At 38.1% G+C, this 23795-nt stretch overlaps 1 protein-coding gene across 2 annotated transcripts; it reads right to left on the minus strand.

Annotated features, from left to right (window-relative positions):
• Window positions 1–1177: 1177 nt before the first annotated feature.
• On the minus strand, window positions 1178–17532 carry LOC133650028 (zinc finger protein 287-like). 2 transcript variants are annotated; one of them, XM_062046782.1, is made up of 5 exons: window positions 17020–17096; window positions 13651–13804; window positions 10469–10723; window positions 5185–5439; window positions 1178–3132 (listed from the first exon to the last, which is right to left on the minus strand). In XM_062046782.1, exons 3-5 carry the CDS (start codon window positions 10665–10667, stop codon window positions 1997–1999), a joined length of 1590 nt encoding a protein of 529 aa, XP_061902766.1. In that variant the 5' UTR covers window positions 10668–10723; window positions 13651–13804; window positions 17020–17096; the 3' UTR covers window positions 1178–1996. The 2 variants fall into 2 exon arrangements, with proteins under 2 accessions (XP_061902766.1, XP_061902765.1); XM_062046781.1 differs by lacking the exon at window positions 13651–13804 and having other exon boundaries at window positions 17020–17532.
• Between the last annotated feature and the right edge of the window lie 6263 nt (window positions 17533–23795).

A 23795-nucleotide genomic window follows, 5' to 3' on the forward strand; every position in this document is an offset into this window, starting at 1 on the left:
GGGTATTTCGGAATTCCTGGAATTTCGGAAAAATAACGGACATTTGAACAAAAAACAAATAGGTGCATTTGTTGTCCCCACTACGAGGAATGTTTTAAAGGTGCAATGATCAAAACCAGTTGAAAAATGTGCACTGTGAAAACTTTCCAGGAAGAGGTGCAAATAGGGCTGTAGAAAACCGGAAATTTTGGGAATTCCTGGGAAAAAAAATTTTTTACTTGGAAAATGGTAGTTTTATTGTCTAGGGTTCAAATCGGATGAGAAATGTGGTATATGCAGTAGATTGTATAATGCGCATTCATTGTCAATGGGAAGAAAATTATGGGAAAACCGGTAATTTAGGGAAAGGGAAAACATGTTTTAGTGTTCAATATATCGGAAGAGTAGTGTGGGTGGACGGTTGAAAGGTCGGAATCTGGTTTAAAATGGCGCAACATTTTGAGAATTTAGGGCATTGTTGAACTATGAACATGTCCATTCATTTGAATGGGAATTTCCTGGAAATTTCGATAAAACCAAGAATCTATGCCAATATTGATACTAGCAGCGTATTCCTAAATGATATGAATGGGTTGGTTTTGGAATTTTTCGAATCGATTGAAAATTCAGTTTGAATTGAGAATGGGTATTTCGGAATTCCTGAAATTTCGAGAGAAAAAAAACGGAAATTTGAACAAAAAACAAATAGGTGCATTTGTTGTCCCCACTACGAGGAATGTTTTAAAGGTGCAATGATCAAAAACAGTTGAAAAATGTGCACTGTGAAAACTTTCCAGGAAGAGGTGCAAATAGGGGTTTAGAAAACCGGAAATTCTGGGAATTTTTTTTTTTTACTTGGAAAATGGTATTTTTATTGTCTCGGGTTCAAATCGGATGAGAAATGTGGGATATGCAGTAGATTATATAATGCCCATTCATTGTCAATGGGAAGAAAATTATGGGAAAATCGGTAATTTAGGGAAAGGGAAAACATATTTTTGCGTTCAATATATCGGAAGAGTAGTGTGGGTGGATGTTGAAAGGTCGGAATCGGGTTTAAAATGGTGCAACATTTTGAGAATTTAGGGCATTGTTCAACTATGAATATGTCCATTCATTTGAATGGGAATTTCCTGGAAATTTCGATAAAACCAAGAATCTATGACAATATTGATACTAGCACCGTTGTCCTAAATTATATGAATGGGTTGGTTTTGGAATGTTTTCGAATCAATTGGAAATTCAGTTTGAATTGAGAATGGGTATTTAGGAATTCCTGGAATTTCGGAAAAAACAGAAATTTGAACAAAAAACAGGTGCGTTTGTTTTCCCCACTACGAGGAATGTTTTAAAGGTGCAATGATCAAAAACAGTTGAAAAATGTGGACTTTGAAAACTTTCCAGGAAGAGGTGCAAATAGGGCTGTAGAAAACCGGGAATTCTGGGAATTCCTGGATTTTTTTAAACTTCATTGTCCAAGGTGAGTGGAGTGTGTGGATGGTAGAACAGTTCAAATCGGGTGAGAAATGTGGGTGTTGCATTGCACTGCCCTCTAATCCTTCACTCTCACGTTCCTCATCCACAAATCTTTCATCCTCGCTCAAATTAATGGGGTAATCGTGACTGGTGGCCATGATTGTAAACAATGTGCAGATGTGAGACGCTCCACAACCTGTGACATCACGCTACTTCTGCTGGTGGCCATGATTGTAAACAATGTGCAGATGTGAGGCGCTCCACAAGCTGTGACGTCACGCTACTTCTGCTGGTGGCCATGATTGTAAACAATGTGCAGATGTGAGGCGCTCCACAACCTGTGACGTCACGCTACTTCCGGTACAGGCAAGGCTTCTTTATCAGCGAGCAAAAGTTGCGAACTTTATCGTCGATGTTCTCTACTAAATCCTTTCAGCAAAAATATGGCAATATCGCGAAATGATCAAGTATGACACAAAGAATGGATCTGCTATCCCCATTTAAATAAGAACATTTCATTTCAGTAGGCCTTTAAGTGTTTTTAAATCCCTGCAACTTCCATGACTGTTACACACTTGTGTTTACTGACCTGATTCTTAAACCTGAACATCTTATCGCACACAGTGCAACTAAACGGTTTCTCTCCAGTGTGTGTTCTCATGTGTGTGGTCATGTTTTGCTTACAGGAGAAACTCTTCTTACAAACAGAGCAAGTAAAAGGTTTCTCGCCTGTGTGTGTTCTCATGTGTGATATAATTTTCTTTTTAGTGTTGAATATTTTAGCACAAGCCGAGCAAGCAAAATGTTTCTCTCCAGTGTGTGTTCTCATGTGTCTGGTCATGCTTTGCTTACAGGACAAACTCTTCTTACAAACAGGGCAAGGAACATATTTCTCATCTGTGTGTATTCTCATGTGTGCGGTCATGACATTCTTAGTGTTGAATCTTTTAGCGCAAGCTGAGCACGCAAAAGGTTTCTCTCCAGTGTGTGTTCTCATGTGTATGGTCATGTCACCCTTTCTGGAGAAACTCTTCTTACAAACGGAGCAAGGAAAAGGTTTCTCTCCAGTGTGTGTTCTCATGTGCATGGTCATGTCACCCTTTCTGGAGAAAATCTTCTCACAAACGGAGCAAGTAAAAGGTTTCTCTCCCGTGTGTATTCTCATGTGTGTGGTTATGTAATGTTTTGTGGAGAAACTCTTCTTACAAACAGAGCAAGTAAAAGGTTTCTCTCCAGTATGTATTCTCACGTGTCTTGTAAAATCATTCTTGTGTCTAAATGATTTCCCACATTCAGAGCAGTCAAAGTGTTTGTTGTTAGTGAGATGTCTCCTCTCACCTTTAGAGTCATTTTTACTCTCCAAAGGTTTTTGGATGTGGTCACCGTGATCAGAAGAGTGTGACATCATGTGGTCCATGTCTGACAGTGGAGCAAAGATGCTGTCTGGTTCTGACTTTATATCTTCACAATGCTCTCCATCAGCTTCTGTGATGTGTTGACTTACAAGCTCCGCCCCTTTGTTCTCCTCACTTTGACTGTGATGAAGCTGCAAGGACTGAGCTTCATCTTCATCATGAAGCTGCTCCTCCTTAATGTGGGAGGGGGCCTGCAGCTCCTTCTGTCCCACACTGGTGTGCCACGCCTCTTCGTGACTCCCCGCTGACACCCGCTGGACGTCTGCAGAACAAATGAGGTGTTACTGTATTGAAGTTTGCAGTGTTCAAACTATTGACTGCCAAATAGACAGTGATGGGCAAGCTACCTGGACAATGTAGTAAGCTAAGCTACCAGTTACTCTCAATTAAATGTAGCTAAGCTATCCTCAGAGAATTGTAGCACACTACCCTACAAGCTACACTGCAAAAGTAGCTTGCCACATCAAAGCTACATTTAACAGCATTTATATATACGGTATATATATATATATATATATGTACCACGGTATCGAGCACTATTTTTTGGATAATCTAATTAAGACATATATATATATATATATATATATATTGGCCCACATGTATAATATCAATGTTTATGTTGTCCATGGAAAGAACTTAGTAAAAACGGGGTTTGTATATGGTGTATCGTGACATGGCCTAAACATATCCACATATATATGGTGTATGGTGACATGGACTAAACATATCCACATATATATGGTGTATCGTGACATGGCCTAAACATATCCACATATATATGGTGTATGGTGACATGGACTAAACATATCCACATATATATGGTGTATCGTGACATGGACTAAACATATCCACATATATATGGTGTATCGTGACATGGCCTAAACATATCCACATATATATGGTGTATCGTGACATGGACTAAACATATCCACATATATATGGTGTATCGTGACATGGACTAAACATATCCACATATATATGGTGTATCGTGACATGGACTAAACATATCCACATATATATGGTGTATCGTGACATGGACTAAACATATCCACATATATATGGTGTATCGTGACATGGACTAAACATATCCACATATATATGGTGTATCGTGACATGGACTAAACATATCCACATATATATGGTGTATGGTGACATGGACTAAACATATCCACTTATATATGGTGTATGGTGACATGGACTAAACATATCCACATATATATGGTGTATCGTGACATGGACTAAACATATCCACATATATATGGTGTATGGTGACATGGACTAAACATATCCACATATATATGGTGTATGGTGACATGGACTAAACATATCCACATATATATGGTGTATCGTGACATGGACTAAACATATCCACATATATATGGTGTATCGTGACATGGACTAAACATATCCACATATATATGGTGTATTGTGACATGGACTAAACATATCCACATATATATGGTGTATCGTGACATGGACTAAACATATCCACATATATATGGTGTATGGTGACATGGACTAAACATATCCACATATATATGGTGTATCGTGACATGGACTAAACATATCCACATATATATGGTGTATCGTGACATGGACTAAACATATCCACATATATATGGTGTATCGTGACATGGACTAAACATATCCACATATATATGGTGTATGGTGACATGGACTAAACATATCCACATATATATGGTGTATCGTGACATGGACTAAACATATCCACATATATATGGTGTATCGTGACATGGACTAAACATATCCACATATATATGGTGTATCGTGACATGGACTAAACATATCCACATATATATGGTGTATGGTGACATGGACTAAACATATCCACATATATATGGTGTATGGTGACATGGACTAAACATATCCACATATATATGGTGTATGGTGACATGGACTAAACATATCCACATATATATGGTGTATGGTGACATGGACTAAACATATCCACATATATATGGTGTATCGTGACATGGCCTAAACATATCCACATATATATGGTGTATCGTGACATGGACTAAACATATCCACATATTAATAAAAGGCCATATTGCCCAGCCCTAATTAGAATGTGTGTTTTTTTAAAATATATCCACCATCATGTCTTTTATAATGATTGTGAACGATAGAAAAATTCCCCCCAAAAAGTGCAGTTCCCCTCTAAATTGCAATGATTAGATTTAAGACTTGAAGTGTATGAGCATGAAGTGATGAAGCCTACTTGGATGAGTCTTCTAAGACAAAGTGAACAGTCCAGTTGTGATGGATTGAGAATAAAATGATATGTGCTTACTTGGACTGTGATGAAGCTGTGAGGACTCAGGTGCTTTGTCTTCATGCTCTTCAGTCTTCACAGAGACAACAGTCAGTGGAAACTTGCTGACATCATCCTCCTCCTGCCCTACAACACACTCTCCCTCCTGAGTGATCCACACTTCCTCCTCTTCCTCTTTCACGTGGGTGGGCTGTGGATCCTCCTCTTCCTCTTTGATGTGGGTGGGCTGTGGCTCCTCATCTTCCTCTTTAATGTGGGGGGGCTGCTGGGCGTCTGTTGGGTAAATAAGATAAATTACAAGAGATAAAGAGAGAATATAAATAGTTTTGGACTGACACTGTTAACACAATGAGATTATTTGTGTTCTTTTGTGTGTTGTGTTAAAAGTGTGTAGCAAAACAACCAATAAAAACGCAGGAAATACCACTTTTTGTCCTAAAATTAATTAAAAAGTGGTACAGTGAGTACAAAAACAGACTTGGAAATTTGATGGGGGTCAATTTGAAAAGTTTTATAAGTACGAGGCAGCATTGATTGAGGCATTCTTAACTTCACTGATGTAAAGTCTGTAAATATTGAGATTGTCATTACCATAACTTCAATATCATGGAAATAAAAAAAAATCTAATTCCAAAATCACTTAAAGAAACATTCATGGTATGTTTTTGTTATCATGCAGAATACTTTTGGGTGGTCATTTTGTTGGCTGGGCCAAAAGGAACTTTTAACAAAAACATGTTTTACTATGTGCTGTTTTGTGGAGTATCTCCATCAATAATTCCTCTTTAGGAATTGGAGACCATCTATGACATGCTGAAGGAAAGTCAGTCACCTTTATGCTCTTTTAATAATTCAAGTGTTGACTACTTTGGTCGTTGAAAATAAATGTTTACTTTAACTTATTGTTGCATGTAAGTCAGAATCAGGAAGTGAAATTATAACTTTAATTAGATGTGACTACAGTGTAAAATGTATTTGGTGAGTGCGTGAGTTTTGTGTGAACATGTTGATACAGGTTTACATCTTCTTGGGGACTGGAACACAGATATGTCCTGAAAGGATGCACCCATTTTTAAAACCTTCACTAAGCTGTGCCACCAACATTGCCTCACTTAGCTCATTAAGCAAACTACCAGGGTGAGTGAGTCCTTTTAAACCTTTATAGACCTTGTTGTTACTTCTGACCAGTCTAAGATCACCACAAGTGGAACTACTGTATGCGGCTTAAGTGATCATTCCATGATTTTCTATACCCGCAAAGAACATAGAACCGAGGCTGACAGCCACAAAACAAGCGAAGCACCAATCCTCAAGACCTAGACTAGCAAGGCTTTCAATGACAAACTGGCAAATTAAGACTTGCCCCGGTCCTTGCAAGTACACAGGTTTTTGGGTCAATTCCTAACCTCAGAAAAGTAGATAACTTCACAGTCAAAGTGGGTGACAATATTATACCAAACAAAAATGAGATTACCAATTTTGGCTGCATCGTAGAGACTAATCTCTCTAGTGAAAAAATTACCACTAAAGGTAGTCAAAGAATCAACCGACAAATTATGTTGTTACATAGTAGTACTACTCTTATGGATAGTATTGCACTTAAGACTCTAACACAAGCGCTCATTTAACCCCACTTTGAGTACAGAGTTCATATTTAGTACCGTGGCGCCTTAAAAACAAACTCCAAACAGCCCAAAACAAAATGATTGGGCTTCTACTCAACCGTCCATCTCACCTTTCCTTAACGTGGGGAGGCTCTTGGTGGCCGACAGAGTACATCTTCTTGCATTTGGTCTGGCGTACAAGATACACCATACCACTAAAATACCCATGTACCTGTCTAGATACTTCAACATATATTGACCATTGTAACACCAGAGGAAGTTGCACAAGTCATATTCAACCCAGATTTCACTCCAAAAAAGGTTCCAATTTGTTTGCCTGCTATACCACCAACATGTGGAAGTCCCAATCAATAGCCATAAAGGAGTGTAAATCCCTTACTTCCTTCAAAGCCGCTTTGAAAAGACATTACAGGTTGCGGTTACTCATAACTGGGAATATACAAATCCTTTTACTTTTATTTTATTCTCATTGACTTTCTTGCAGTATTTTTGTTTACTTTCTACATAGTACTGTGTTCTGTGTGAGTTTAAAAAAATTATTTCAACTGAAACCATCTCTGGCTTTCTTGTAGCAGTGAATGTGTACCGTGATGAAAGTGTAGCCTTTCCTATGCAAACTTCTCATAACTCCTTCAATCAATCAATCACACATTGTTACAAACTGAGAGGAACATCAACTGTCTCGTTTACTTCACTTCACTTAAAAGGGAACCACACTTTTTACATTTATTTTGCCTATCAAGAACACACATTTTTTTCTTTGTTATGCATTTTAAATAGTAAATAAATGCGATCAAAAGTCTGCTGACAATAGAGGCTATTATGCCTGGTTCACACCAACGGCACTTGCCGCGCTTTAAAGCGGCGAGCAAAGCGCCGTCATTTTTGTCAATTTTCCACGAATATCCCGATCTCCGAAGTAATGTTATGCTTTGATACGCTCTGATACGCTCTGATACGAATTAGTTGCCGCTTTGGGTGGACGAAATACCGTTCCTCCCGATTTGATGCCGCTTTGATACGCTTTAAATCACGCTTTGATACGTTTTATTACGCTTTATTGAACTTTATTACGCTTTGATGCGATCCTGACGCTTTAAATCAGGCTCTGACACGATTATCAAGCTCTGTTGTGCATTGTTAGCTCTGTTACGCTCTGTTACGCATTGGAATTAATGTGTCATGAACATTATGAACATTAATTTGTAATAATGACTTTAAAATGTGATATTGTTATGTAATTATGTGCAATTTGGAAGATGCTGTGATTATTATTTTGTGAATTTTATGAGTAAATTGCATGTGCACACATAATATAATAAAAAAGAGAAATATGACAAAAAAATAAGAAAAAAATGAGGAAAAAAAAGGAAATAAGAAAATAAGAAAAAAATAAATAAAAAAAATAAGAAAAAAATTTGAAAAACTCAGTATACTAAGTTTTCCCCACATTTTTTTAGATTTATCTATTTATTTGATTTCTCTTTTTGTTTTATTATATACAGGATAAAACACATAATGTAATAAAAAAGAGAAATATGATAAACAAATAAGTAAAACAAAAAGAGAAAAACTCAGTATACTAAGTTTTCCCCACATTTTTTTAGATTTATCTATTTATTTGATTTCTCTTTTTGTTTTATTATATACAGGATAAAACACATAATGTAATAAAAAAGAGAAATATGATAAACAAATAAGTTTAAAAAAATGTGAAAAACTCAGTATACTAAGTTTTCACCACATTTTTTTAGATTAATCTATTTATTTGATTTCTCTTTTTGTTTTATTATATACAGGATAAAACACATAATGTAATAAAAAAGAGAAATATGATAAACAAATAAGTTTAAAAAAATGTGAAAAACTCAGTATACTGTTTTCCACACATTTTTTATATTCATTTATTTTTTCAATTTCTCTTTTTTTCCGTTATATTATGTTTATTATTTATTATGTTTTATATCTTCATTTCTTTGTCATCTTAATAAATATCTATCTTTCATTTCTTATGCTAGTTGACAATAATAAAAGGCATTTCTTTTAAACGTAACATATTCTCTTTATTATTAAGGAAGATGTTATCAACATGTACGGCAAGCAACAAACTTGACCAAACAAAAAAGCACAAATAGTATCGCTGTTCACCAATCAGGTTACATAATGTGGGGTTCATATGACAAAGGGTACATTACGTTGTATGAGATGATACAAGAGAGTGGATCAACATTGTCCACAAAGTAGAAAGTTAAGAACCATTTTTGTTTACATTTTCATACAGAAAAATTATAGACAGTAATGTCAAACTGTAACATCAAACAGCAAACTCTAACAGAAGTACAGAAACAATGATCATCGTATAAAAAAGGCAATGATGCAAAAGAGAATGGATTTGTAATCCTGTGTTGGTTTTACATAAAAGTTTCAATGTCACTAGTCAATATCACAGTCACTTCCTATTTGTAGTTGTAGACTGGGGTCCGCGCTTTGAACCAAGATCTGTTAAGCTTTCCTGCGCTTTGAATCAAGCTTTGCTGAGCTTTGTCACGCTTTGATACGCTCTCTGCGCTTTATTCCATTCCTGACAGAGCGCCAAATTTTTTTAAACCGTTTGAAAATTTTTGGCGAACTTGCCATTACGACCCTCACGCTTTAATCAGGCTTTGTTACGCTTTAACGCCGCTTTGCATGCCGCTTTAAAGCGCCGTCAAAGCGCCGTTGGTGTGAACCTAGCAATAGAGTCGCACTATTCTGCCTACAAATAACTTAAAACACATCCAAACACCTCCATTAAGGTTTTATGTACATGCAGTAGGTATGTATGTCATTTAGTAACAGGTACATTTTTAAAAAGATGTAATATTTACATATTTTTGCTCAATAGCGCATTAATTTTAAAAACGCATCACAACGTCCGCTTTTTTGTTTTTTTTAAATAACTGAATATTACACACTGCAGATTTCATGAGAGCCAACAACCATAATAAAACACCACTTACTGTACAAGGTCTGCGGTCACTGTGACGCAGACTGATAGAATCTTGTTATATTCTCGTTTAGATGAAGAATGACTCATAATCGTCGCACGGAAAAGGGGAGTGAAGCCAAGCGTCTTTTTGTGTCGTTCGCCATTGCCGGGTCTAAATTGGCTGTCAAACGATACCAACTTGTCAGAGTACGTCCTCATCCTTCTACTATCCAGGTGAGAGGCACGATTCATGATCTGGAATAATCTTTCACCAGCACCGAGGCCAGGAAGGAGCTCACCAGCCGGTGATGTCAACATAGACACACAAGCTATAAATAGTTTGTCTGCGTTAGCACTTATAATAACAATATCACTAATGTTTGCTATTCAAGCCACAAAATGCAAATGGAGTTTTGTTGGCACATTTTGGATGGTTATAGAGGACCTCCCATTGGCTCCATTGCAACTGGACTTTTATTTACATTTATGAGTTAGAATGTGATTTTAAAACAATATATATCCATCGTCATGTCTTTTATAATGATTGTGAACGATAGAAAAAAAGTGCAGTCCCCCCTAAATTCCACTGATTAGATTTAAGACTTGAAGTGTATGAGCATGAAGTGATGAAGCCTACTTGGATGAGTGTTCTAAGACAAAGTGAACAGTCCAGTTGTGATGGATTGAGAATAAAATGATATGTGCTTACTTGGACTGTGATGAAGCTGTGAGGACTCAGGTGCTTTGTCTTCATGCTCTTCAGTCTTCACAGAGACAACAGTCAGTGGAAACTTGCTGACATCATCGTCCTCCTGCCCTACAACACACTCTCCCTCCTGAGTGATCCACACTTCCTCCTCTTCCTCTTTCAGGTAGGTGGGCTGTGGATCATCCTCTTCCTCTTTCATGTGGGTGGGCTGTGGATCCTCATCTTCCTCTTTAATGGGGGCGGGCTGCTGGGAATCTGTTGGGTAAATAAGTAAATAAGATAAATGATAATCGAATTCCAAAATCACTTAAAAAAACATTCATGGTATGTTTTTGTTATCATGCAGAATACTTTTTGGTGTATGGTGACATGGCCTAAACCAATATTTTGGTACCGGGGACCGGTACCAAAATGTATTTCGATACTTTTCTAAATAAAAGGGACCACCAAAAAGTGCATTATTGGCTTTAATTTAACAACAAATCTTAGGGTACATTAAACATATGTTTCTTATTGCAAGTTTGTCCTTAAATAAAATAGTGAACATACTAGACAACTTGTCGTTTAGGAGTAAGTAAGCAAACAAAAGCTCCTAATTTAGTCTGCTGACATATGCAGTAACATATTGTGTCATTTATATTCTATTATTTTGTCAAAATTATTAAAGACAAGTGTTAGGAAATGGATTATTAATCTACTTCTTCATTTACTGTTAATATCTACCAAATAGTTACAGGATCATACATTGGTCATATTCAAAGTCCTCATGTGTCCAGGGACATATTTTCTGAGTTTCTAAACATAATATAAAAATGTTTTAAACGAAAGAAGATGTTGTGATGCACAAAAAAATGTATGTAATCATAGAAGTAGTACTTTTTAGAGGCGGTATAGTACCGAATATGATTCATTAGTATCGTGATACCAGTGTTTCCCATAAACTGCCAAGATACCTGTGGCGGTGGGGGCGTGGCTATGGGCGTGGTCACCATGAAATCATCGAGTAATTTGCATAATTTACTACGATATGATTTTCTCTAAAAAGGCTAAAAAAATGTGAACTTACTAATTAATAATAACAGTTTTGTTTTAAACGTCCATCCATCCATTTTACAATATAATTACAACACTTTATGTACATATTTATATACAGATTTGAACAATAAGTTATTCACTGAAATATATTTATTAATTGGGGTTCTTACAAAAAAATATATCTTATAAAAATATAAAAGCTAAAATGTCTCTTAAAGCTCTGCCCCTTTAATTAGTGCATACTAAATAATTTAACTTTAGCCAACTACTACAACCATATTATTTACCAGCAACATAAAGTGAAACAGAGGCAGAGGTGTCCTGCCACAGTCAGTAACAAATAAACAGAAAACAGTAGTGGTGGTAGATAGACACAAAGCTTCATCAAACATCTGATCCACTGAACAAAGAGCTCCAAAAATCTTGATCCTACACTTCTCTTTTGTAAAGTAAATCTGAACAGCCGATATGGGCATCTACATCAACTATATGATTTGCCTGGGAAGCTGGACAGGACAAAAAAAATAAATAAATAAATTAAATATTAAAAAATAAATTTGTGGGGGGCCTTAATTCTTTCGTGGCGGGCCGCCACAAATAAATAAATGTGTGGGAAACACTGGATACTATACGAATGCTGGTATACCATACAACCCTAGTTCTTACATAGTTGGATCACCCGGCTGGTGGGTAGAAATACACTTAAGACTCTAACACAAGCACTCATTTAACCCCACTTTGACTACAGAGTTCATGTTTAGTACCGTGACGCCTTAAAAGCCCTGAATAACAAACTCCAGACAGCCCAAAACAAAATGATTGAGCTTCTACTCAACCGTCCATCTCGGGCTCACCTTTCCGCCAACCATTTCCTTAAAGTGGGGAGGCCCTTTGTAGGTGACAGAGTACATCTTCTTGCAGTTGGTCTGGTGTACAAGATACACCATACCACTAAAATACCCATGTACCTGTCTAGATACTGCAAAATATATTCACCATTATAACACCAGAGGTAGTTGTACAAGTCATATTCAACCAGATCTCACTCCAAAAAATGTTCCAATTTGTTTGCCTGCTATGCCACCAACATGTGGATCTTCCTATCAAAAAGAAAACACATTACAGGTTGCGGCTAGTCATAACTGGGAATATAATAAGTCTTTTACCTATTTGATATTATATTTTCTTGCAGTATATTTGTATTTTAAATGTTACTTTCCACATAGTTCTGTGTGAGTTAAAGGCCTACTGAAATGGTTTTTTTTTTATTTAAACGGGGATAGCAGATCCATTCTATGTGTCATACTTGATCATTTCGCGATATTGCCATATTTTTGATGAAAGGATTTAGTAGAGAACAACGACGATAAAGTTCGCAACTTTTGGTCGCTGATAAAAAAAAGCCTCGCCTATACCGGAAGTAGCGTGACGTCACAGGAGGAAGGACTCCTCACATTTTCCCATTGTTTTCAATGCAGCGAGAGAGATTCGGACCGAGACAGCGACGATTACCCCATTAATTTGAGCGAGGATGAAAGATTCGTGGATGAGGAAAGTGAGAGTAAAGGACTAGAGTGCAGTGCTGGACGTATCTTTTTTTCGCTCTGCCCGTAGCTTAGGTACAAGGGCTCATTGGATTCCACACGTTCTCCTTTTTCTATTGTGGATCACGGATTTGTATTTTAAACCACCTGGGATACTACATCCTCTTGAAAATGAGAGTCGAGAACGTGAAATGGATATTCACAGTGACTTTTATCCCTACGACAATACATCGGCGAAGCTCTTTAGCTACTGAGCTAACGTGATAGCATCGGGCTCAAATGCAGATAGAAACAAAATAAATAAACCCCTGACTGGGAGGATAGACAGAAGATCAACAATACGATTAAACCATGGACATGTAAATACACGGTTAATAATTTCCAGCTTGGCGAAGCTTAACAATGCTGTTGCTAACGACACCATTGAAGCTAACTTAGCTACGGGACGGCGGCGGCGGGCGTTGTAGCTTTCGACGACACCCCGGCCGCCATCAGAGTCGGCGAGAAACATATATTTCCCCAAAATTACGTACGTGACATGCACATAGCGACATGCACGTACGGGCAAGCGATCAAATGTTTGGAAACCAAAGCTGTACTCACGGTAGCGCGTCTGCTATCCATCTCAAAGTCCTCCTGGTTGTGTTGCTGTAGTCCGCCGCTAATACACTGATCGCACCTACAGCTTTCTTCTTTGCAGTCTCCATTGTTCATTAAACAAATTGCAAAAGATTCACCAACACAGATGTCCAGAATACTGTGGAATTTTGGGATGAAAACAGAGCTTTTTGTATTGGATTCAATGGGTCCGAATACTTCCGTATCAACCATTGACGTCACACGCGTACGTCATCATACATAGACGTCACACGCATACGTCATCATACATAGACGTTTTCAAGCGGAAGTGTGGCGGGAAATTTAAAGGCCTACTGAAACCTACTACTACCGACCACGCAGTCTGATAGTTTATACATCAATGATGAAATCTTAACATTGCAACACATGCCAATACGGCCGGGTTAACTTATAAAGTGACTTTTAAAACTTCCCGGGAAATATCCGGCTGAAACGTCGCGGTATGATGACGTATGCGCGTGACAAAGTCAGAGTAACGGAAGTTATGGTACCCGTAGAATCCTATACAAAAAGCTCTGTTTTCATTTCATAATTCCACAGTATTCTGGACATCTTTTGCAATTTGTTTAATGAACAATGAAGGCTGCAAAGAAGACAGTTGTAGGTGGGATCGGTGTATTAGCAGCGGACTACAGCAACACAACCAGGAGGACTTTGTTGGAGAGCTAGCCGCCGACCTCACCTTGACTTCCTACGTCTCCGGGCCGCCAAATGCATCGGGTGAAGTCCTTCGTCCTTCTGCCGATCGCTGGAACGCAGGTGAGCACGGGTGTTGATGAGTAGATGAGGGCTGGCTGGCGTAGGTGGAGAGCTAATGTTTTTAGCATAGCTCTGTGAGGTCCCGTTGCTAAGTTGCTAAGTTAGCTTCAATGGCGTCGTTAGCACAGCATTGTTAACCTTCGCCAGCCTGGAAAGCATTAACCGTGTATTTACATGTCCACGGTTTAATAGTATTGTTGATTTTCTATCTATCCGTCCTTCTATCCTTTATTTTTTTGTTTCTATATGCAGTTAAAGCACGATGCTATCACGTTAGCTCGTAGCTAAAGCATTTCGCCGATGTATTGTCGTGGAGATAAAAGGCACTGAATGTCCATTTGGCGTTCTCGACTCTCATTTTCAAGAGGATATAGTATCCCAGGTGGTTTAAAATACAAATCCGTGATCCACAATAAAAAAAGGAGAGTGTGGAATCCAATGAGCCAGCTTGTACCTAAGTTACGGTCAGAGCGAAAAAAGATACGTCCATCACTGCCTCTCAAGTCCTTCACTGTAACGTTCCTCATCTACGAATCTTTCATCTTCGCTCAAATTAATGGGGTAATCATCACTTTCTCGGTCCGAATCTCTCTCGCTCCATTGGGGGCGGCATGGCGTAGTGGGTTGAGCGGCCTTGCCAGAAACCTGAGGGTTGCAGGTTCGCTCCCCGCCTCTTACCATCCAAAAATCGCTGCCGTTGTGTCCTTGGGCAGGACACTTCACCCTTGCCCCCGGTGCCGCTCACACCGGAGAATGAATGATGAATGAATGAGTTGTAAAAATGAATGATGGGTTCTCACTTCTCTGTGAAGCGCTTTGAGTGTCTAGAAAAAGCGCTATATAAATCTAATCCATTATTAAACAACGGGGAACTGTGAGGAATACTAGCTCCTGTGACGTCACGCTACTTCTGCTACAGGCAAGGCTTTTTTTTTTATCAGCGAGCAAAAGTTGCGAACTTTATCGTCGATGTTCTCTACTAAATCCTTTCAGCAAAAATATGGCAATATCGCGAAATGATCAAGTATGACACATAGAATGGATCTGCTATTCCCGTTTAAATTTAAAAAAATCATTTCAGTAGGCCTTTAAAATGTCACTTTATAAGTTAACCCGGCCGTATTGGCATGTGTTGCAATGTTAAGATTTCATCATTGATATATAAACTATCAGACTGCGTGGTCGCTAGTAGTGGCTTTCAGTAGGCCTTTAAAATATATATTTCAACTGAAACCATCTCAGGTTTTTCTTGTAGCAGTGAATGTGTACCGTGATGAAAGTGTAGCCTTTCCTATGCTAACTTCTCATAACTCCTTCAATCAATCAATCAATCACACATTGTTACAAACTGAGAGGAACATCAACCTCAAACTGTCTCGTTTTCATGAAGAATCTAAATGAAAGCATTGCGTCATCCCCACAGGACAAAGCATCTATTGAAGAAAAGTGTCAATAATGAAATATAAAGTTAGTAAAGATTGGGTCCCACATCAAACTTAAGAGAGTCAATGACTTCAACATAAAAGTAGGTGACAGTGTCATCACCAGGAAAGATGAGGTCACCTACCTAGGTTCCATTCTAGAGGCTAACCTTTCCTGTGACAAAATGGCAACCAAGGTAATCAAAAAGGTTAACCAACGAACGAGATTTCTCTACAGAATTTCCTCTCTGGTCAACAAAAGCACCTTGAGGATTCTGGCGGGAACTCTCGTTCAACCCTTTTTCGATTATGCATGCACCTCCTGGTACCCTAGCACCTCCAAAACCCTCAAATCTAAACTCCAAACATCTCAGAACAAGCTAGTCAGGTTACTTCTAGACCTCCACCCCAGATCCCACCTCACTCCTACCCACTTCTCTAAAGTGGGCTGGCTCAAGGTGGAGGACAGAGTTAAACAACTTGCACTGAGCCTAGTCTATAAAATCCGCTACACCTCCCTGATACCGAAGTACATGTCAAACTACTTCCTTAACGCAAATGACCGCCATAACCACAACACCAGGGGGTGCTCCACTAACCACGTTAAACCCAGATTCCCAACTAACAAAGGTCTTAACTCATTCTCTTTCTATGCCACATCAATGTGGAATGCGCTCCCAACAGGTATAAAAGAAAGGGCATCTCTATCCTCCTTCAAAACCGCAATAAAAGTTCACCTCCAGGCAGCTACAACCCTAAACTAACACCCTCCCCGGATTGCTAATAATCAAATGTAAACAATCAAATGCAGATACTTTTTCTTTTGCCTTCTGATCTCTCTCTCTCTCTCTCTCTCTCCACTACTTGATGTCCATACCCCCCCCCCCCACCCCCCCCACACCCCTGATTGTAAATAATTTAAATAATTCAATGTGATTATCTTGTGTGATGACTGTATTATGATGATAGTATATATGATAGTATATATCTGTATCATGAATCAATTTAAGTGGACCCCGACTTAAACAAGTTGAAAAACTTATTCGGGTGTTACCATTTAGTGGTCAATTGTACGGAATATGTACTTCACTGTGCAACCTACTAATAAAAGTCTCAATCAATCAATCAATATGAGAGTAAGAAGTCAACAAACCTGACTTGATGTGTCTTGAAAACAGCGTCCAGTAGTTGATGTTGTCGCTCCTTCTCCTCTTTTGTTGAACGACGTTCCTCCTCATACTTTGCTACGGTTCTTTCGCACATTTTCACCCAATCACAACACTTTACACTCACATTTGATCTCTACTTAGCGATGTGTTGATAACGTCCGCGTCTTTTTGTTAGCAGCTAACAAGCTAAGCTAACTAGCAAGCTAAGACTTGATAATGTGCGCTCAGGCTAATATATCCGGATACTAACAATGTTTCATCTACATACACGACATATATGCGAACAGGTATGCACTAAATACAAATAGAGAAACAATAATGGCCAGTGGCCACGTTTAGGCCTTCTCTGTCAAACGCCATTTTGCTTTTTACTCCTTCGTCTTCTTTGGATGGACCAGTTGGTCTCGTTCTCGCGAGACTCTCAATTGACGGGTCAAAGGCCGAGAGGGATAAACAAACCGAGAAAATGTCTTCTTCTTCTTCTTCTTCTTCTTCTTCTTCTTCTTTTATTGTTTAATCGCGGTTGACAAGCAACCTTGCGGTGTGCATTACCGCCACCTACTGAAATGGAGTGTGGACCGAGGTGGATCCCTACTCTATATTCTTTTATTTGAAGACCTACTGAAATTTTTTATTTTTTTTTATTTAAACGGGGATAGCAGATCCATTCTATGTGTCATACTTGATCATTTCACAATATTGCCATATTTTTGCTGAAAGGATTTAGTAGAGAACAACGACGATAAAGTTCGCAACTTTTGGTCGCTGATAAAAAAAAAAAAGAAGCCTTGCCCCTACCGGAAGTAATGTGACGTCACAAGCTGGAGTGCTGCTCACATTTCCCCATTGTTTACACCAGCAGCGAGAGAGATTCGGACCGAGAAAGCGACGATTACCCCATTAATTTGAGCGAGGAAGAAAGATTTGTGGATGAGGAAAGTGAGAGTGACGGACTAGAGTGCAGTGCAGGACGCATCTTTTTTCGCTCTGACCGTACAAGGGTTCATTGGATTCCACACTTTCTCCTTTTTCTATTGTGGATCACGGATTTGTATTTTAAACCAGTGGTCCCCAACCACCGGGCCGCGGCCCGGTACCGGTCCGTGGACCGATTGGTACCGGGCCGCGGCCGCACAAGAAATACAAAAAAAAAAAAGGTTTTTTTTTTTTAAAAATTAAATCAACAAAAAAATACATTATATATCAATATAAATCAATACAGTCTGCAGGGATACAGTCCGTAAGCACACATGATTGTATTTCTTTATGACAAAAAAAAAAAAAAAAAAAAAAAAAAAAAAAATTACTACCCCTCTCTCCCCCCCGGTCCGTGGGACAAACTTTCAAGCATTGACCGGTCCGCAAGTACAAAAAGGTTGGGGACCACTGTTTTAAACCACCTCGGATACTTTATCCTCTTGAAAATGAGAGTCGAGAACGCGAAATGGACATTCACAGTGACTTTTATCTCCACGACAATACATCGGCGAAGCACTTTAGCTACGGAGCTAACGTGATGGCATCGGGCTCAAATGCAGATAGAAACAAAATAAATAAACCCCTGACTGGAAGGATAGACAGAAAATCAACAATACTATTAAACCATGGACATGTAACTACACGGTTAATGCGTTCCAGCTTGGCGAAGATTAACAATGCTGTTGCTAACGACGCCATTGAAGCTAACTTAGCAACGGGACCTCTCAGAGCTATGGTAAAAACATTAGCGCTCCACCTACGCCAGCCAGCCCTCATCTGCTCATCAACACCCGTGCTCACCTGCGTTCCAGCGATCGACGGAAGGATGAAGGACTTCACCCGATCATAGATGCGGTCGGCGGCTAGCGTCGGCTAGCGCGTCTGCTGTCCAAGTAAGTCCTCCTGGTTGTGTTGCTGCAGCCAGCCGCTAATACACCGATCCCACCTACAACTTTCTTCTTTGCAGTCTCCGTTGTTCATTAAACAAATTGCAAAAGATTCACCAACACAGATGTCCAGAATACTGTGGAATTATGAGATGAAAACCGAGCTTTTTTGTATTGGATTCAATGGGGTACCGATACTTCCGTTTATCTAGTGAAGTCACTCGCATACGTCATCATCCAAAGGCGTTTTCAACCGGAAGTTTAGCGGGAAATTGAAAATGTCACTTTATAAGTTAACCCGGCCGTATTGGCATGTGTTGCAATGTTAAGATGTCATCATTGATATATAAACTATCAGACTGCGTGGTCGCTAGTAGTGGCTTTCAGTAGGCCTTTAACACATGACAACAGTAGTGATGGGTCCGGCAACACCGATGCATGCGTCAAACTCATAGAGCAAAACCCCGTGTCGGTGCGCGTACCGCTTATAGAAAGTCACGTGACCGATCATGAGCTGTTTCGGTCACGTGACCGATACGCGAACTGTGTCGCACTGACGCAGGCCTGGGCAATTATTTTACTCGGGGGGCCAGATTTAGACAAAAAAGTGTGTCTGGGGGCCAGTATATCTATTTTTAGGAACACTAATACAAAACCTCACAAGAATGATTGGAAAGCTAAAAACGTTATTTGTATAATCTAGCCTTTAAATAGACCCCCCCTTTTTTAGACCAGTTGATCTGCCGTTTCTTTTCTTCTCTCCTCTTCTGCCCTGTCCCTTGCGAGGGGGAGTTGCATAGGTCCGGTGGCCATGGATGAAGTGCTGGCTGTCCAGAGCCGGGACCCCGGGTGGACCACTAGCCTGTGCATCGGTTGGGGACATCTCTGCGCTGCTGACCCGTCTCCGCTCGGGATGGTTTCCTGTTGGCCCCGCTGTGGACTGGACTCTCACTGATGTGTTGGATCCACTGTGGACTGGACTTTCACAATGTTATGTCAGACCCACTCGACATCCGTTGCTTTCGGTCTCCCCTAGAGGGGGGGGGGGTTACCCACATATGTGGTCCTCTCCAAGGTTTCTCATAGTCATTCACCGACGTCCCACTGGGGTGAGTTTTTCCTTTCCCGTATGTGGGCTCTGTACCGAGGATGTCGTTGTGGCTTGTACAGCCCTTTGAGACACTTGTGATTCAGGGCTATATAAATAAACATTGATTGATTGATTGATTGAAAGACCGCCTTAAAAAACGGAATGGAATTTGACATTTTTTTTACTGAATGAGACACCCAGAATGTACATGAAAATAAAAAATGTGGTATTTACAATATTAACTATAAATGATAAAACACTGAATATTGACAAGATATTTTACAATCAACCGAAACGCAACCAACATAGTGAAAAAAACCCCACCTAAAATCTGAGATAGCTCAAAGTGACCATAGTAAGTCATTAGATGACCATAGTAACTAGGGGTGTGGGAAAAAATCGATTTGAATTCAAATCGCGATTCTCACGTTGTGCAATTCAGAATCGATTTTAAAAAAATTTAAATGATTTTTTTTTTTTTTTTAATTATTGTTTTTAATTTTATTTTTTTTAATGTTTTTTTTAAATTAATCAATCACAAAAAACAATACACAGCAATACCATAACAATGCAATCCAATTCCAAAACCAAACCCGAGCCAGCAACACTCAGAAGTGCAATAAACAGAGCAATTGAGAGGAGACACAAACACCACACACAACAAACCAAAAGTAGTGAAACAAAAATGAATATTATCAACAACAGTATCAATATTAGTTACAATTTCAACATAGCAGTGATTAAAAATCCCTCATTGACATTATCATTAGACATTTATAAAAAAAAAAAAAATGAACAATGCATGGCATCTCATAAGCTTGACAACACACTGTGTCCAATATTTTCACAAAGATAAAATAAGTCATATTTTTGGTTCATTTAATAGTTAAAACAAATGTACATTATTGCAATCAGTTGATAAAACATTGTCCTTTACAATTATAAAAGCTTTTTACTCTGCTTGCATGTCAGCAGACTGGGGTAGATCCTGCTGAAATCTATGTATTCCATGAATAGACAATCCTTTTCAATCGGGAAAAAATCATTTTTGAATCGAGAATCGTGTTGAATTGAAAAAAAAATCGATATTGAATCGAATCGTGGGACACCCAAAGATTCACAGGCCTAATAGTAACTAATTAGATGACCATAATAACTAGTATATGATGCAGATTCCAACCATTGAAAGACTTAGTATAGTTGAAGACTTACGGTGGTTACAAAACATCAGTGCACATCATAATGGCAGCTACACTTTACACATTAAACATGTAAAAAAAATGATTGGGGAATGTCCGGCGGGCCAGATTGAAAAGCTCAACGGGCCGCATGTGGCCCCCGGACCTTAATTTGCCCAGGTCTGCACTGACGCCTCCTCTGTGCCTTGTGAGCGGGTCTTTTCTACAGCCGGAGAAATAATAACTAAAAAGAGAAATCGTCTAAAATGTAATACGTTGGAAAAACTGTTTTTTTTAATAAAAATGTGTAAAAAAAAAAAAAAAAAGCATCCTCATTCACAACACGTTCTCTTAGATTTCCATGTTATGATACATGTTCACATTATTTATTGACTGTATCTAAAAAAGATAAAAATATATTTTTATTTAAATGAAGATATGAAATAATCCTAAATAAAATACAATGACTTGGTTTTAGGGTAGTCCGATATCGGCCGATAAATGCGTTAAAATATAATATCGGAAATTATCGGTATCGTTTTTTTTAATTATCTGTATCGTTTTTTTTTGTTTTGTTTTTTTTAATTAAATCAACATAAAAAACACAAGATACACTTACAATTAGTGCACCAACCCAACCCCCCCCCCCCCATTTCTTTCTGTTATCAATATTCTGCTTCCTACATTATATATCAATATATATCAATACAGTCTGCAAGGGATACAGTCCGTAAGCACACATGATTGTGCGTGCTGCTGCTCCACTAATAGTACTAACCTTTAACACTTCATTTTACTCATTTTCATTCATTACTAGTTTCTATGTAACTGTTTTTATATTGTTTTACTTTCTTTTTTATTCAAGAAAATGTTTTTAATTTAGTTATCTTATTTTATTTTTTATTTTTTTTAAAGTACCTTATCTTCACCATACATGGTTGTCCAAATTAGGCATAATAATGTGTTAATTCCACGACTGCATATATCGGTTGATATCGGCATCGGTTGATATCGGTATCGGTAATTAAAGAGTTGGACAATATCGGAATATCGGATATCGGCAAAAAAAGCCATTATCGGACATCCCTACTTGGTTTATATTATTGTATATACTAGGTCATAAAATCAGTGTCAGTTGAGTCGGTCCGTAGGTTGCCTGTAGGGACCTTTAATGTCCAGCAGATGTCAGTATTTAGTGACACAGTATCGACACTAGGGCTGTGAATCTTTGGGTGTCCCACGATTCGATTCAATATCGATTCTTGGGATCACGATTCGATTCAAAATCGATTTTTTTTTTTTCAATTCAACACGATTCTCGATTCAAAAACGATTTTTTTCCCCCCCCGATTGAAAAGGATTGTCTATTCATGGAATACATAGATTTCAGCAGGATCTACCCCAGTCTGCTGACATGCAAGCAGAGTAAAAAGCTTTTATAATTGTAAAGGACAATGTTTTATCAACTGATTGCAATAATGTACATTTGTTTGAACTATTAAATGAACCAAAAATATGACTTATTTTATCCTTGTGAAAATATTGGACACAGTGTGTTGTCAAGCTTATGAGATGCGATACAAGTGTAAGCCACTGTCACACTATTGTTCTTTTTTTATAAATGTCTAATGATAATGTCAATGAGGGATTTTTAATCACTGCTATGTTGAAATTGTAACTAATATTGATACTGTTGTTGATAATATTCATTTTCTTTTCACTACTTTTGGTTTGTTCTGTGTGGTGTTTGTGTCTCCTCTCAATTGCTCTGTTTATTGCACTTCTGAGTGTTGCTGGCTCGGGTTTGGTTTTGGATTTGGATTGCATTGTTATGGTATTGCTGTGTATTGTTTTGTTGGATTGATTACAGCAGGGGTCACCAACGCGGTGCCCGCGGGCACCAGGTAGCCCGTAAGGACCAGATGAGTAGCCCGCTGGCCTGTTCTAAAAATAGCTCAAATAGCAGCACTTACCAGTGAGCTGCCTCTATTTTTTAAATTTTATTTATTTACTAGCAAGCTGGTCTCGCTTTGCCCGACATTTTTAATTCTAAGAGAGACAAAACTCAAATAGAATTTGAAAATCCAAGAAAATATTTTAAAGACTTGGTCTTCACTTGTTCAAATAAATTCATTAATTTTTTTACTTTGCTTTATAACTTTCAGAAAGACAATTTTAGAGAAAAAATACAACCTTAAAAATGATTTTAGGATTTTTAAACACATATACTTTTTTACCTTTTAAATTCCTTCCTCTTCTTTTCTGACAATTTAAATCAATGTTCAAGTAAATTTATTTTTTTTATTATAAAGAATAATAAATACATTTTAATTTAATTCTTCATTTTAGCTTCTGTTTTTGCGACGAAGAATATTTGTGAAATATTTCTTCAAACTTATTATGATTAAAATTCAAAAACATTATTCTGGCAAATCTAGAAAATATGTAGAATCAAATTTAAATCTTGTTTCAAAGTCTTTTTAATTTCTTTTAAAAATTTTGTTCTGGAAAATCTAGAAGAAATAATGATTTGTCTTTGTTAGAAATATAGCTTGGTCCAATTTGTTATATATTCTAACAAAGTGCAGATTGGATTTTAACTTATTTAAAACATGTCATCAAAATTC

Source organism: Entelurus aequoreus, linkage group LG05, assembly GCF_033978785.1.
Source record: "Entelurus aequoreus isolate RoL-2023_Sb linkage group LG05, RoL_Eaeq_v1.1, whole genome shotgun sequence".
In the NCBI taxonomy this organism is placed as follows: domain Eukaryota; kingdom Metazoa; phylum Chordata; class Actinopteri; order Syngnathiformes; family Syngnathidae; genus Entelurus; species Entelurus aequoreus.

What these genes read in the sequence shown, in the direction of transcription:
- LOC133650028 (XM_062046781.1), bottom strand. Translation starts at nt 17,104, where the DNA reads ATGAGGAGGAACGTCGTTCAACAAAAGAGGAGAAGGAGCGACAACATC. An exon ending in TTCAAGACACATCAAGTCAG is followed by an intron (nt 10,724 to 17,019) that starts GTTTGTTGACTT and finishes TTTACCCAACAG; the next exon opens with ATTCCCAGCAGCCCGCCCCC. An exon ending in ACAGCTTCATCACAGTCCAA is followed by an intron (nt 5,440 to 10,468) that starts GTAAGCACATAT and finishes TTTACCCAACAG; the next exon opens with ACGCCCAGCAGCCCCCCCAC.